Source organism: Calypte anna, chromosome 4 (assembly GCF_003957555.1).
Source record: "Calypte anna isolate BGI_N300 chromosome 4, bCalAnn1_v1.p, whole genome shotgun sequence".
Classification (NCBI taxonomy): domain Eukaryota; kingdom Metazoa; phylum Chordata; class Aves; order Apodiformes; family Trochilidae; genus Calypte; species Calypte anna.
In genome coordinates this window covers 5,435,363-5,450,461 of record NC_044247.1, presented here as the reverse complement: position 1 = coordinate 5,450,461, position 15,099 = coordinate 5,435,363, and the positions used below count along the sequence as shown (strand labels likewise).

At 46.9% G+C, this 15,099-nt stretch overlaps 1 protein-coding gene across 1 annotated transcript in view; it reads left to right on the top strand.

The window, feature by feature from the left end:
* Window positions 1–14,079, top strand: part of GPC3 (glypican 3) — a 150,162-nt gene extending 136,083 nt beyond the window's left edge. The window contains exon 8 of the mRNA XM_030449014.1: window positions 12,938–14,079. Coding sequence (XP_030304874.1) covers window positions 12,938–13,113 — 176 coding nt within the window. The 3' untranslated portion in view covers window positions 13,114–14,079. The remainder of the gene's footprint in view (window positions 1–12,937) is intronic.
* Window positions 14,080–15,099: the final 1,020 nt, after the last annotated feature.

Sequence of the window (15,099 nt, the reverse complement as noted above, 5' to 3'; positions counted from 1 at the left end):
ACGAGGATGCTTCCTCTGACTCTGCTTTGCCCTGCAGCTCAGGGCTGTGCAAACCTGCAGGGTCTCTGCATTTCCTTGGGGAGCTGTGCAGGTCCACCTGCTCCTCCCAGATTTTGGGAAGCAAAACCAGGCGTGTGCTGTGAAACTCTTGGGATCTCTGGTCTCTTTAGACTCACTTTCCACCTGGCTCCATTGCGGGGCTGCTGTCACACAGTGCCTGCAAGCCCAGAACTCACATTACATACAATTTGACACCCCATGTGGTCTTAATGGGTTTCCCAGGCTGCAGCTGCAGCACAGCCACTGCTTTTTGTTAACTACAGGGGCTGGCAATCCCCCTTTGCCTTCCAGCTCTCTGCTGCACAGGTATCATTTTTTTTTAATGCACTTGTCACCTATTTCATCCAGGCATTTGTAACTAAAGAAGCAGGGACAGCAGATGCTTGTGGGTCAGCAGGCTGCTCATCTAAATCCACCTTTGCTTGGTACCTGTGCCCTTGGCAAATGGCTTGACCACCCTCTGAGAGGACATGAAGTCATCCAGAGAAAGAGAGGCATCCAGCAAGCTTGAACTGAGCAAAATGGGGCAGTTGGGAGACAGAGAAGGTTTTGCTGCTTTGCCAGAACATTGCAGCAGAAGCTTGTGGAGCGACCAAAGTGGCACAAGTCCTATGTGATGGGTGTGGGTTTGACCAAAGATTGCCAGCTCTGTAAATGCTTCAGCAGAGGTGTTTTCTGGAGTGTCTCGAAGCACCCATACATGCTGGGGTGCCTTCCCATGGCTCTGCTGGCAGAGGTGCTGGAGATGCCTCTCATGGCTGGAGGAACTGGGAAGATGGGCAGAAAAAGGCAGCCTGGTCCTTCCAGGGGAGGGGTGACACAGCTGCCCAGCAGCCAGTGGTGTGCAAGGAAGCAGCAAGGATGATTTGAGGAGCTTCTTTTGCATCTTGGCACATGGATGCAGAGTGTCTCAATCAAGGCTGTTAAGCCCCATCGTTAGGAAAGATGAGCACTGATGTCAGAGACCTTTTGAGGTGTCCTTAGTAAGAGGTTGAGCAGATGCTCTGGAAGGTGGCTGTGGGATGGAACCGCTCCTTGCCCTCCCTGTTCCCTGGGGTGTCTGGTTTCCATGCCTTTCCATAAAGAATGTTTTCAGAGCAAAGCCTCAGATGGCTACTTGCACATGGGGACTTGCTGGGGCATGTTTGGAAGAATTAAAAGCATCCCAGGAGGAGGAGGCTGCTGCTGCACTGAGTTGGGATGCTCAGAGATGCTTTACCCAGCTTGCCCATCAGTGCTTGTTCAGCCCCATTGCAACATGGGCTCAGTTTTAGCCATCAGCGGATGGAGAGTCTTGTGCCCAGCTCAAGAGGACCATGAGGCTTCAGTGCTTCATTAATCTGTGCAAAGCAAAGGGAGGAATTAATGCCTGCTGTGTGCTTTGAGACCCTTGGGTGAGAGGCAGGATGCCATTGCTGTGCTGGGCCTTTCCAGACCACAGTGACATGGTTGGACCTCTGGAAATCATCACTGGCTGGTACCATCTGCTGTCTGTGGCCATCCTGGGATGGCCATTTGTATCACCATGTTTTGGGGTCTTTTGGTCTCTGCTGGTGCTGACTCAGGAAGGGCCATGGGCAGATTTAGCCCAGCACATTCTTTACCCCCTCCGTGCTACAGCACTGCCCAGCCAGGGCAAATTGTCACAGGGACCTGGATTTGAGTGAAGAAAACACCTCCCCTCATTCCTGAAAATGGGGACATCTCCATCTGCTTTCCTGGTGTTTCTACAAAGACTTTTGTAGTTTGTTCCTGAAATACCTTTGGTTTTCAACCTTTTCTTCAAACAAAGACAGAAAATCACCACTAGTTGCTTAGTGCTGGTTTTAAATTAAACCATTTAAATTAAACCATCTTGCAAAGACTTAACAAACCGGGTAAGGAAAAGGTTGTATTTTGGTAGCTTAAGGACAGCCAGGCAGATTTCCTTCCTGATACCTATGAAACTTTTTGACACTGTCAGTGTTGGGTTTTGTGGGTGTTAAACATGAAGGAGAGAACAGATTGCAGATATCTTGAGTTCCAGCACAATGAACTGTCATTATTTAAGGAAGATGGTTTTAACCAAAGCTCTAATATTACCTCCTAATTTATTAATTGTCAGGTGTAAAGCTGCACATTGTACAGAATCCTCCCTGGTCACACACTCTCCTGCTGCCATTGCACCCACTCACTCTCTGGGTGATCTGCAGACATTTTACACCACTTGGCACCAAGCTTTAACAGAAATAAATTAAAAAACTGAAAAGTGTAAATGTTGTGTTTCATAGGAGTCAGGCAAGATATTTGTAAGGGAAAGAAATGTAAATAGAACAAAATTCTTAAGCAAGATTATTGATATGACAGGACTAAAGACCTTGGGATTCTGTGAAAAGTGCCTCTTTTCATCCTGCTAATAAGTCCATTACTTGCACTCGGGAATATTTTAAGGTCCTTTTCATGCTGAATCTGGAGTTGAGCATGCTTTGCATTTCAAGCTTTGTCTATGAATCAGTAGAAGCCAAAGTTATTTCTGCTTTAAAATAACAGGAGCAGGGAACAGCTAATCTCTTTTCATTCTGAGTCCTTACATTATTTTACTGGACAGAGTTTGTGTTGGCTACAAAACAGGGCATTCACAAAATCTATGAGAAGGAATTTGGCCTAAGAATGAAGCCTAGATTGCAGTATGCATAAAGGCTCCTTTTCCTAAGGCCATTAAGAAATTCCAAATCAGAGCTATTTTGAACAGTGACATTAAATTAGCCTTGCTAATTCCAGTAATTCAAGCCGATAGCTGAGTTTACAAATCTACTAGATGAGGCCTTCCCATAATTACAATCTCAATGTGCTTTTCAGCTAAGGTGAGTTGGCAGAGAAAAAGATAAATAAATAAAAAGGGGGAAAATGCTTTTTCTGTTCTGGCTTTTGGGATGAATATCTCTAAAGAACAGTTAACCAGCTGTACTGAGCCCATAAAACATCTCCTGTCCTGGACTGGTAAGTTCATTTTATCTGTAACATGCAAGTGAAATGCAGGAAAGATTTTTCCCTGCTTTGTATTTTTTTCTGTTTTCTCTTCTCAAAGGAACATTGATGCTGCTGGTGCTTGTAGTTTTTTTTTTTTTTACTTGTTTATTTACAGCTAGTAATTCCTACTGGGAAAAGAAAGAATCTGACTGTGTTAACCTCTTGGGGGGGAATCAAATTTTTAGTGGATAAATGCAGGTTAGAGCTGCAATACAAAGCAGCAGCCTCCCTTGTTCCTCTGAAGAAGTTGATTTCCAGATCCCAACACAACTAAATCTTCCCAGACTTTGCAGATATGTTTTCAAGGCCATAAGGCACAAATGAAACAAATAAAAATTGAGTGTATTATTGAAAAGGGTGTTAATTTTATTAGAACTGAGCTGAGCTAATATAAGGGCGAATATAAGTATTCACATCAGTGCTTAACTTGGGCTGCAGTGTTCATAAAATGTCCTTTTGATCAAGCTGTAGGTGTTTTGATCCTTATTCTATGAGCACAGCTCAGAGTGACCCAACTGTAACTCCAGACAGACATCTGCATCTGGAGAAGTCCTTGAGCAATAGCAGGTCAGGAACTTGAATGCGTGTTCTGCTCTGCCAGGAATGCTAATATTGCAATCTCCTCTCTTTTTTTTTTTTTTTTTTTTCCCCTTTTTTTCTCTCTCCCTGTTGTTCCAAATAAGAATGAAGGCACAAAAAACTCTCAAGAAATAAAAATTTCCAACAGAAAGTCCTTCCACTGCCACTGACTGTGGATGCTTGGGTCAAAATATTAAACAAAATGATGATTTTAATCTACCCTAATAATAATGACATGGCCACTAAATATTTGGATATCAGCACAAGCCTTTGGCTTTTCTCCTTTTGATAACATCACCACTAGCACAGCCAAGCAAAACATCTTGATTTTTAGAAGACCACCCTTGATTTAAGAGGACATTTTTCTGCTGGGCACCTGCAGGGCTGGGTGCAGCTCCTGCAACTCACAAAACGAGGGCACCACATTGCACGGGCCTATGGATGGGGCCAAAAAACAAAGAGCAGGGAGGCAGGCAGGCATCTCCTCCTCTCCAGGATGCATGCAACACTGATGCATATTGCCCATATATTCAGGTACCTGGAGCAGGTAATGCCCCAAAACAGTATTTAGGGCAAAATCTGTTAGGAGCAGTTGTGCTGTTCTCAGGGAGCTGCTGCTGCTTTCTGAGGATTGGGGGATGGCTGGAGAAGAGTGGGGTGGTGCTTGGCATGATCCTTACTCTTTTCTGGGAGTGTGGGAGAGGAGGGAGGCTGAAATTCAATTCTTGATTTCCAGGAAACTCTTATGTCTAATCTCTGTAATCCGTTTTAGAGAGGATTTTGTATTTTTCCAGGGATTTACAAACTGGATTACGTAGCCTTTTTATTTTGATTTTCCACTGTGATTGTGACGTTCCTGAGAGCGAGCAGTGAGTGCTTACAGACAGGATGGAGGGGAAGGCATTCATAGACTTGGCCCTTGAAGCTCTCTTGCACTATGACCTCCTTGTTTCACTGCTCGGTGTGCTGGTGGATGTGTCCCCTGAGCAATTGGGATGCTCTCACATGTGTCTCCATCCCCCAGTCCCTTTGTGGCTGCATGTGCAAGCTGACCTGGGGAGCTGCCAGGTAGGAGCCCAGAGATGATCCCTCTCCTCCCTTTCTCCCTCCTCTTGGGGTAGGGACAGCCAAGGTGGTCTACTTGAGCTCCACCACTGTCCCAGCCATGAGCACTGGTTTTACGAGGTCCCAGCTGCAGGTCCCCAAGCACGAGTGGGACTACCTGGTCTCCACCAGGAGAGAGCAAGTGCGTTGGGATGGAGCTGACACAGCCCAAGCACTGCAGCTGGGGTGTCCTGGGATGGTGTCCTGTTTGCTGTCCAAGCTGCCACCAGTTCCAGCTTTCAGCACCATTGTTCCAAAGGTGCTCTGAGACCAGCTTTTGCTCTTGGGCTGGGAGGTAGGTGGGGAGCAGATCTCAGTCCCATTTTTGTGTCAGATGTTAGAGGCACCCGGTAAGCAGCTGGGTTTAATTTGGGCCTTTCTCTGCAGCCATGCAGAAGGCAGTGCAGAGCCAGGTTCTGGTTTCAAACTACAGCAGCTGTTCCAGGGCTCCTTCCAGCACAGGGAACATGACCTGTAGCTGTTAAAAAGTTCCAGCCTATGAATCCAACCCTTCTTTTTCTATATAAAGTGGGAAAGCTGGGTACGGTGATGTTTCCCAGGGCCTCCTGCATTACCCCACTTTTACAGGCTGAAGTAACTTTAATGTTGTTTTAATGCAGGGCTGGGGCTTTATTTATTTATTTATTTTAGCAGCTTAACGCAATTAAAGAATCCGGGTGGTGCTGTAGCCTCTCAGCTCCCTTCCCTTGGCAGCTCTCTCACCTCAACACGTGCTCTGTGCAAATGTTGTCCCAGCACGGGTAGGGGGAGCTTGCTCTCCATCCACACTGGTGATTCCAAGCATTGTAAGAGCCCAAAATTTCAAGGAGTTTCTCCAGGAGCAGAGGGAGGCTCAGCAGATCCCTGTGTACCACTATGTACCACCTGTGAGTTGGGCAGGTATGTCAATGCCTAACCCAAATTTTGGGGTTATGACCCAAAATCTCACTCCAAACATTTTCCTTGGCGTTGTGAGTTGTAGCTTGTTGGAGTCTCTTGTCAGAAATCCCTGGGCTGGGAGTGCTGCTCAGGTGTGTTCTTTACCTGCATGCTCAAGGAGCTCAATACCAGCTGCCCTTGGTTTTGATTTTCCTTAAAAGTGTAAGGCAACGATACCCTGGATATCCAGGGATTTTTGGGTGAGGGTAGACATTGCACAAAGTCCTGGTCCCTTCTGGTTGAAGAGGAATGTTCCTTGATTGCCTCCTTGGAGCATGAATACTACAAGCCCTGGTCTCTGTGGCCTGGGCCCTGTTCAAGTCTGGTTTCCACACACAATGAGTCACAAAGGAAGATGTCAGATGCTCCTGGGTGCTGTAACACCACCATGAGGCTTCTGATCAAGCATTGAGAAAGATCCTTTTGCCTTGAGGGCTGCTTTTAGCAGCTGACATCTGGGAGGCAGAGGTCACTGCTGTTCCCCTTAGGATTGTGTCTTGGTGCATCTTGTGAGTACATGAACTGATCTTATGAGTACATAAAATGTTCTGAGCTTGGAGAGCTCTGAAGGCCATCAGGAAGCAAGCAAGAGCTGCCTGTCCTGGTCATATCCAAAGCACTTTCGGGAGAGCAAGTGTGAAAGTTTCAGTTTGATGTGATGATGTTGGTTTTGGTCATTAGGGGAGACATGAAGTATTTCATTTTGCTCTGTCACTGGGAATGTTGCCTCCCAAAATCAATACTCTCCTGAGATGTCTGAGATCACAACAGAGTGTATAATTTTGCTGCTTTAAATCTTGAAGTTCTCCAAAGAGGAAGAGGGTGACTGTGCCTGGGTAGGATGAGATACAAAGGGGATCTGCAGGGACATTGCTTGGCTCAGTCCTCTATTGCTGCCTCATGCATCATTTCACTTCCATTCATAGTCTTCTGTTTCCAGCTTTTCCTCTTTTCTTTCCTGGATCCTGCCTTTGTACAAACTTTTGGCTGTTCATGTTTAGCTCTCTTTAATTTTCAGCTCTTTCCTCTTAAGTTCTTTAGGTAGCACCTCTTTTTTCTGGACAGTACAGCTGAGTATCAGATCATGGCAGGCTGCTTCATCATGGAAGTACAAGGACTTTGATGCTTTCAATTAATAATTCTAGTGAGATTTGTTAATTTTTAATAGATGACATGAGTGCATTTTGCTAAACACATTTTTGTGGCTCTGCTCTGTGAGTACAATTCAGAAATTCTTTCACTTGCTGCCAGCGGGAAAATGATTAATGCAATTGCAGACGCCAGATTCTCTTCAGGGTAAATCTAGAGCACACCAAGGAGCAAAGAGGAATTTAATGAGTATGTTTTCAAAGTAAACATAGGGCCAGGTCATAAATGATAGCCCTTCCTCTCCAGCAGCCTCTGGCCAAGGTGGAGAAGTAGTCAATTGCAGTGGTGTCATGGTGCAGCCCCTCTGCCTGTACCCTGTGATGTGTTGGTTTTTGGGGGGTGTTTTGTCCACTTGCCCCATCAAAAGCTTGAAGACATCCATGGTTGAGACTTTAGTGGCAGTGCTGGAGACTGGGGAGTCAGCGTGTGTGTGTATCTTGCAGAGCTCATGTCAACTGCCTTGTGTACCAGAAGCAGAACCTGGTTTCAACCCCTAGCGTGGGGCTGACTTGGAGCTTCCTCACCTCTCTGTGATGGATTCTTGGTGCCCACAAATAAACCCAATTGCTTCTCTCTGGATTGCTTCAATCCTTGGGGGAACTTCCCCTGAACTGGTGCTGGTTTTGCAGAGGTGGCTGTGCTCTCCAGGTCACCGCAGTCATCAGTGACACTGGCAGCCAGGATCTGTCAGAGAGGTGAGAGGGGAAGAAGTCTTGGTGTGCAAATCAGCAATCTCAAACTCAATTCCTTTGGTTTTCAGCCCAGCAGTCACTTTTACCACTTGCTGCTGAGCCATGCCAGGTTCCCTTGCCCGTGATGGCAGCGGGATGGTGTTGAGCTGGACTTTTTCTTTTCTTTTTTTCTTTTTTTTTTTTTTTCCCCTGAAATTCATATTGCCAAGAGCCGCACCTCCTAAATTGCTGCGGAGGAGGTGGAAAAGCAGAGGCACAAAACCCTTCACATGCTGTGCATCCATCTTGGTGATCTAGCAGCAGTGCCAACACAAGCACCGGGGCCAGCCTGGCTCAGCGCGGTAATTACAGACTGGCGCGGCCACACCTACGGCTGGGATGTTGCAGCTCGTTGCACAAGAAGACAACTGGCAAACCTGTTGGTGCTCCAGGATTTTAGTGGTAATAAGCCAGAGGGCAAATCCTCCCTGGTCAGATGAAACCGTGCTTGGCTAGGTGCTTGGAAGGGTTTTAAGGTGTGTTGGAGAAGGAGAGGGTTGGGAATCCCGGCGGTGTCCACACAGTCGTGGCTGTCTGCACGGTGTAGCTCTGTGGATGGGTTCAGGTGTTGTCTTTGTGGAGGAAGAGGTGTGTTTGTAGTGTGAGCTGTTTAAAGCCAGATGAAATCTGAGGTGAGCAAAGCTTTTGGTGTTCCAACAGGAAGAGTTTGGGATGAAATTGGGCTGTTCTTCTAGACTTAAGATACAATCACCTGAGACAGTGAAGTGGTTGGTGGTGTAGAGGTGGAGAGAGTTGGGAGACAGGGTCAAGAAGTCTGCTTTGTATGCTTCTATGAAGGCTCTTATTCTTCACTTTGTAATGAGTTAAGAGCTTAGGCATGACTCAAACATATCTCCCTTTAAGAAACCTGGTCTTGCTCTAGAGTCTGCTGTATCCACTGGCAACTTGTTCCTCACCTTGATAAGGCTCACTGCTTAAACAAATTAAATACAGCAATACGCCCCAGAGATGGTAAATCTTGTTGGCAATAGTAGCATGTGCTTTCCTAGAGCAGTCCTGAAGGACTCACTTAGGCAGATGTTCACAGCTGACACCAGGTCTGCAGTAACTTGCCAAACTGCCCTACTTGTCTCTGACATTTCTACTCAATGTGTTTTGCACTTACTGGGAACACACAGTCATAGTCCATTTCCTCACCTCATCCCTTCACCACCGACTTTCCATCATTTGCAAACAAGGGCCATCACGAGTGCTTTGGCCCACTTGGCAGCCTTGTCTGCTGAACAGGATGTTTTAGGGAGGATGGCTTTGCCTGGGGGGGATCCCCTTCACACCCCTTCCCGCTGCTCAGGGCAACAGCAGAGCTATCATATGACACCATGAAGTGGGTTTCATGCACGGTCACCCATCACCACCCCGTTACTATATTAGGTCCATGGCTGGAGCCATCTGGCAGGGTAGGCTTGGCTGTGAGACAACATTCCCTGGCTCTGGGCTCTGGGCAGCAGCTGAGCCGGGCACCGTCCTCTTGGAGGTCATCTGCCAGAGTGGCATTTGCTAGAAGTTCTTTGCTTAAAGGCCACGTTGCCCTCTTAAGGGTGAAAAGTTGTGTTCCAGTCAGCAGTGAATGGACTTGGTGCAGAATGTCTGCCCTAACCCTGCCTGCCAGCTCTCACCTTCCTGCCTCTTCTGTGCCAGCTGCCTTGGGACTTTATTCTTACACCTCAAATCCCATCTCCTCCTCCTTCTGCCCTCTTTTGTAGCCTTCTCCAAAGCTGGTGTGGGTGAGCAAGAAGAACTTTTAAATGATTCCTTCCCTGTAAGCTTGTGCAGAGTCAGTACACCCAGTCCTAGTCCTAATCCCCGGAAAAATGTTGCCACTTTCTTTCACGGCTGTGGAAAGCATGGGTGCTATGGAGCTGGTGGTGGTTCTGTCATCCACACTGTGAGACCATGAAAGCTTTTTGCCATCCTGGGAGCAAAGCTCAGCAGCTTTGTGTGAGAGAGGCTTTTGTTACAAAAGATGCTTCCAGAGGGACCTTTCACCAGCTGCCTGAGGAGGACCCCGGGAAATGGCACAGCACACTTGGCTTCCATACAGGGGGAAAAAAAACAAAACAAAAAGCAGAGCTAATGATAATGATTGACTATTATTTTAAGGGGATTATCTAATCCACAACCCAGAGGACAAGAGGGGCCAAAATGAGTGAAGATAGAATACATAATTAGTGTGGATTGTTGGTAATACCCTCTGGACTTCAACTGATTATAAACAGAAACAGACTTTTCTAGCTTGCCTACCCCAAAATAGGGGCTTGTAGCAGAAAACTGTTGCAAAGTAAGTGGGTCATGACACTGTGATCTTTATGTAGAAGATGGCTGAGAGCGAGGAGGCAGAGGAGCAGCTATTCGTGTGTTATTTTGCAGCATCAAGGCTGAGTTTTGGATGGAACTGACCAAAAGGGTGTATGTGGGAGGTAAGCTTCTTACACTGTGTGTCCTGCAGCTCCATCCCTGGGGCTCCTTCTCTCTCAGCAGCTGTGAGAGCAGGAGGTGCAGGGATGCAGGGGTGACCTTGACTAACCAAGGATCCTAGTGAAGGCTGGAAACCATAATGGAGCCCTCTGGAGAAGTACCTGCCTAGGAATGTTTGCTTATTGGGTTCTTGGATATTGTTTATTTTTGTCATCATCATTGTTATTGTCTTGTCTTTCCTCCTGTGTACTAAAGGCCAGTAGAACTTAAGTGAAAAGGATTTGCAGGAGTTACAGGTTTGTTATTAATACAAAATAAAAGATGTTTGGCTAAATCCACCAAGCCTATAAATGCAACTGGGCACAAATAGGCCCAGAGCAGGAGACAATGGAAGGAACAGTGAAAACAAATGCTCACCCAAGCACTCAGCTTCTGAAGCAGTTTAACAAGGTTAGGAAAAAAGCTCTCAAATCTCTGATGACAAGAGGGTTTCTGTTCCCTCCTCTTTAATTTAGTAAAAGAGCATGAATGAGAGAATCATCATTCCCATTTGGGCGAAATGCCATGATTTAAAAATTACCCTTTCTCAAGTGCAGGTGAAATCCCAGAATTTGAAAATGCCCCATGTAAAAGAGTAGGTCTGAAATGCTCGTTTTGGTATTCCTCTGCTGAACATTTCCAACATATTTCAGCTGCTGCATTGCAAACTGTGCAGGAACTCACATCCCATGAACCAGACATTAAATGGGAATGTCAAATCCTTTGTGCTCTTAAGGACCTTTCTGAAACACTTTTGTTTCAAATTTCTTTTCTAAACTGTAAGCAAGAGGAGTGACTCAGTTCCTGCAGATTTGTATTAGTTTTGCTAGGATGTCCAATAAGAGAATTCTTCACCAGAAGCTCTGCTCATCAGCTGTGGGTCACTGGCCTGGAAGTACAGGGGTGCCTGATGGTACCATGACCCCATGTGGCATCTTTTAGGTTTTAGGAATCTTTGGAGAGTGTGGAAACACCTTTGAGAACACACCAGGGCAGGCTGCCATTGCCCCAGTGGGACATTTTACCAGCTGAGGGGCCTTGTGTTAAACAACCAACTGTGAAATAATCTGCTGTGATTCCATTAACTGGAAGTCCCTTCACTTCTTCAGCAGAAATGAGCCTGGGGAAACCAGATAGTGGAGCTGGGCTGCTCCCAAACACTCCCAAAGCTTAAGTATCCCTGTGCCTGGGGGACTTCTTTTTTCCATGCTTGAAAAGCAGCACAGGATGGGCAGAGATGGCCTCCCAGCACATCACTTTCTGGGTGGCACCTTTGCCTGCTCTGCCTGTGGGTGTGAAGCTCTGGAGGACAGCAGCAGATCTGGACTCTTAGGTAGAAAAGCAGCAAAGTTGTGGAGCAGATATCACAATATCTGTGGGAATCTCCTGGAGAAATCAGTTTATCAGGCAGATTTTGCTTGCACCTGGCCCTTTGTGTGCATGGATATCTGTTCTCTTTCAGCCACTTCTGACCCTCTTTGATGGCCTGGCATGACTCACTTGTCATTTTAACATTGTTGTGCTTTTGTTTTGCAGTGTTTGGGTATTTTTGATTAAGAAATACTGCCTGTTTTCCTTGGCAGTGATGCTCATTGGATTGATGTGGTGTTTTTCAGCTAGAGTGTTTATTCAGCCTCTTGGATTCTTTCTCAGGGGTGGGGTGGGATGATCCAAACCCGGCAGTATGCTGGTGATCCACAAGGGCCTGTGAAAGGCTTGAGCCAGGGCCTCTTCTGATGGAAACCACCAGCTTTTTCCACTTCCAAGTGCCTGGGGATGAGGTGAACAGCCTTAACTGATTCCACTGTGGGTAAGAAACCTGGACCCCAGAAGGAGATGGCAGCAGCATAAGAAGGGGAATGATGCACCCATTGCCTTGTGTCACAGTTATGTGCATCCGTTTGGTCCGGATGCTCAACAGGTACAAGCAGCCAGGCTGGATCTGGCTAATGGCATCTTAAAACACCTTTTGCCTTTTGTTTTTGGCTGTGAGAATTGCTGGTTTCTTGCCTTTCTACATTGTCTACTTCGACATTTTTATTTTGCCCTGTCCCAGGGAGACAAGACCAACTGTGACTTTACTGCTCCTTTGCAGATCCTTTGCAGCCAGTGTTGGGTTGCCACAAGCTTTTCCCCCATTAATGTGTTTCTCTGCCAGGACTATCAAAACTCGTACACTGGACATTTTCTTGGGCTGGAGGTCCTCTGTGCTTCATCTCAAAGCCCCCGTGGAGCAACAGCAGTATGCCTGGGGTGCATGATCCATGCACATACCTCTCTCTCCAGTACTTTGATGAGGTGGACAGGGAATGGGATGGATGTGTTGTAACTGCTGTAAGGAGCATATTTTGCACACACTTACATAAGAGTATGGGAAAGCAGAGCTTCTCAGATCCTCCAGCCAGGAGCTATTTGGTTAGCAAGACCTTGTTCTTGCTCAGGGTTGGGGGGAACTGGATTTCCTCACTCCTGCAGGCATCCTTGCTGTGTCTGGGTAGCAGACACGGTTTGCATTGCTAAACACCCTCTCCAAAGCTCAGCTGATTTCCTTTGGGAGTAGCTCTACAGTAAGCCTGATCCCCTTATCTCCTTTCTTTTTTTTTTTTTTTTTTTTTTTTGATTCCTGGGGTACTTCATAGTTGTGATTTTTTTTTTTGTATTTCCAAGCATAACTTTTGGTGTAGGGTACTCTGGGACTGGAGCTGGGTGCAGAACTTACAGGGTGTTTGCTAAGCTCTTCTGGTGCAATATCCACTCACCCCTACCATGATACCTTCAACAGCACCCAGGTCCAGCTGCTGGTGCAGGGACTCCAGTGCTGGATGTGCTGTGTGTCAGGATGCTGCCATGCATCCCCCAGTACTTAACCACCTCTCTCCTTCTGCTTGCAGAGCTGGCCTATGACCTGGACATGGAGGATGCCTCTGCAAACAAGCAGCTTCTGAATCATCAAAGCAAAGATGGTGCCGTTGTCCCCAGCAGCAACCCTGGGAGCACAGCTTCCCACTCTGGCCCTGCCTCTGCCCTCACCCTGGTCCTGCCACTGCTGCTGGGCCACTGGCCATGAGTGGTGCTGGTGGCATCCCTCAGTGTCTCGCTGTGACTTTGTTTTTTTTAACGAGGAAGACATTTGGAACCTCTTCTGAAGTATATGCACATTTCCAAAACCAGGGCAAAGGACTTGAGTCACTTTTATAAAAGAACAGACAAAAAAAAGAGCTGCTAAAAAGCACTCATTCATGGTAAACTAGTAAATATGTAACAGTGCTTTTTAAAGATAATCCTGTTTAATATAAGAAGGTTCGTATTAAATTGTATGCCCTGCGGTTTTTGAAGACTGTCTCCCTTGCTCTTAAGTTGAAGACCATATTTCATTTTGAGTTGTTCAAATGTGCATGGGTACAGAACACCTACGATTAATGAAATACTCTCAGCAAATATCAGACCCTGATCCTATTTGACTTAATGCAGATTTTGTCTGTAGTTCAAACAGATTTTGTACCTACTGTGGATTCAAGGCTCACCCCTAGGAATCTGGCCAAGCTCATAATATGTAGGGTGTGTGAAGATAGGGGAGAGAGAAGGTCAGAAGTACAGCAGGAGGAAAGATACTGCAGAAGAGGAGTTGTGCATCAATATGGTCACGGAGATGTGGTCCTGTGGACATGAAGCACAGCTGTATGGTGTCAAGTTGCAGGTGATTTTGCTGTTCACCTCTCAGCCAGGTTCTGCAAAGCCCTTCAGTGCAGTCAGCCAGTCCCTTCTGGCATCCCTGTGGCCCGTGCAATGCCCTGGTTTTATTCTTCAGGAGTGAAGCACCTCCTTTCCCACGGGAAATCTGCAAACACAGATCCAGCCAAAGACTCAGCGTAGATGTACACTCTGTGCTTTACAAGGGTGAATAATAGGTGTCCAACGCATTGTTCTACAAGGGAGGAAAAGAAAAGGATTTCCAGGAGCCCCAGGCAGATGAGAATCCTTCTCACGTATTTCTTTGCATGTTACTTTACTTAAGCTATCTCTAAAATAAAGATCAGATGCTCTATAAATGCTGTGCTGGAAGTAGCCTCCCACGTGTGCGAGGTGATGCTCTACCTTGTTCTTGGAGTGGGCAGCCTGGAAAGGGCAACAGTGCCTGGCTCAGGGGCACCAAGAGAAGGGCTTGGCTTAGTGTGATTAAATGGGTGGCCTGGGGCCAGGGAGTGTTTTGTTTGCTTTGGTTCCTGGCCAAAATGGTTACATATTTCAGTTTAAGATGCTGCCTTTACTAGAGTGAGTGTATCCTCAGTATCTTAAGCTGCAGTGTGTACATGGAGGTGTGCACGCACACTCACAAGCATGTGCATGCCTTAAATATTTGTGTGCCTCAGACCTTTTTAAAAGCAGCTTCACCTTTGGGAGAAAGATAAATCTGAACCATGCAATCAGATGGTGTGGAGGGAGGTTGGAAACTTTGACCATTCTCACTTCAAAGCGGTGAGGATGATGTGATTTGAAGCCTTGTGACCAGCTGTGCAGTGGGAGAGCTGGCTGCTCATCAGGGGTCCTTAACTCCCAAATCACAGCACCTGGGGGAAGGGAGGAGATCTGGGCTGGGCCCTGGCCTTACCTGCTGCTTAACTGCCAGACAGCTTTATTCTGGGTGTCAGACCCCTCGCCTCCCATCTGCATTAAGGTGAGTGCCAGGGACCTTTGGGCAGTACTGGTACCATAGGGTATTCCTGTAAATATTGTGTTTTACATGTTCACATGCCACTCTGCGGTCCTCTCTGCCTCTCAGGATTGCTGCTTGCTAGGGAGCCCTGGGGTGGGAGTTACATCCCAGAGCATGGGAGCAGAGCCATGGGTGCTGATGGTGGGGCCTTGTTTCTCCCTCCTGCTCTCTGCTCTCACCTTGGCCCCGCTCTCCTCCTCATCCCTGCTCTCCATGCAGCAGCAGCTGGCTGTGCCTGGGAGTCTCTGCTCCACCAAAGGGAATATTTGATTACTGTCACTTGAATTCCCATCACTTCTTCCCTTCTGATCATTTTCCTTTCATCCCCCTGGAGCGCTG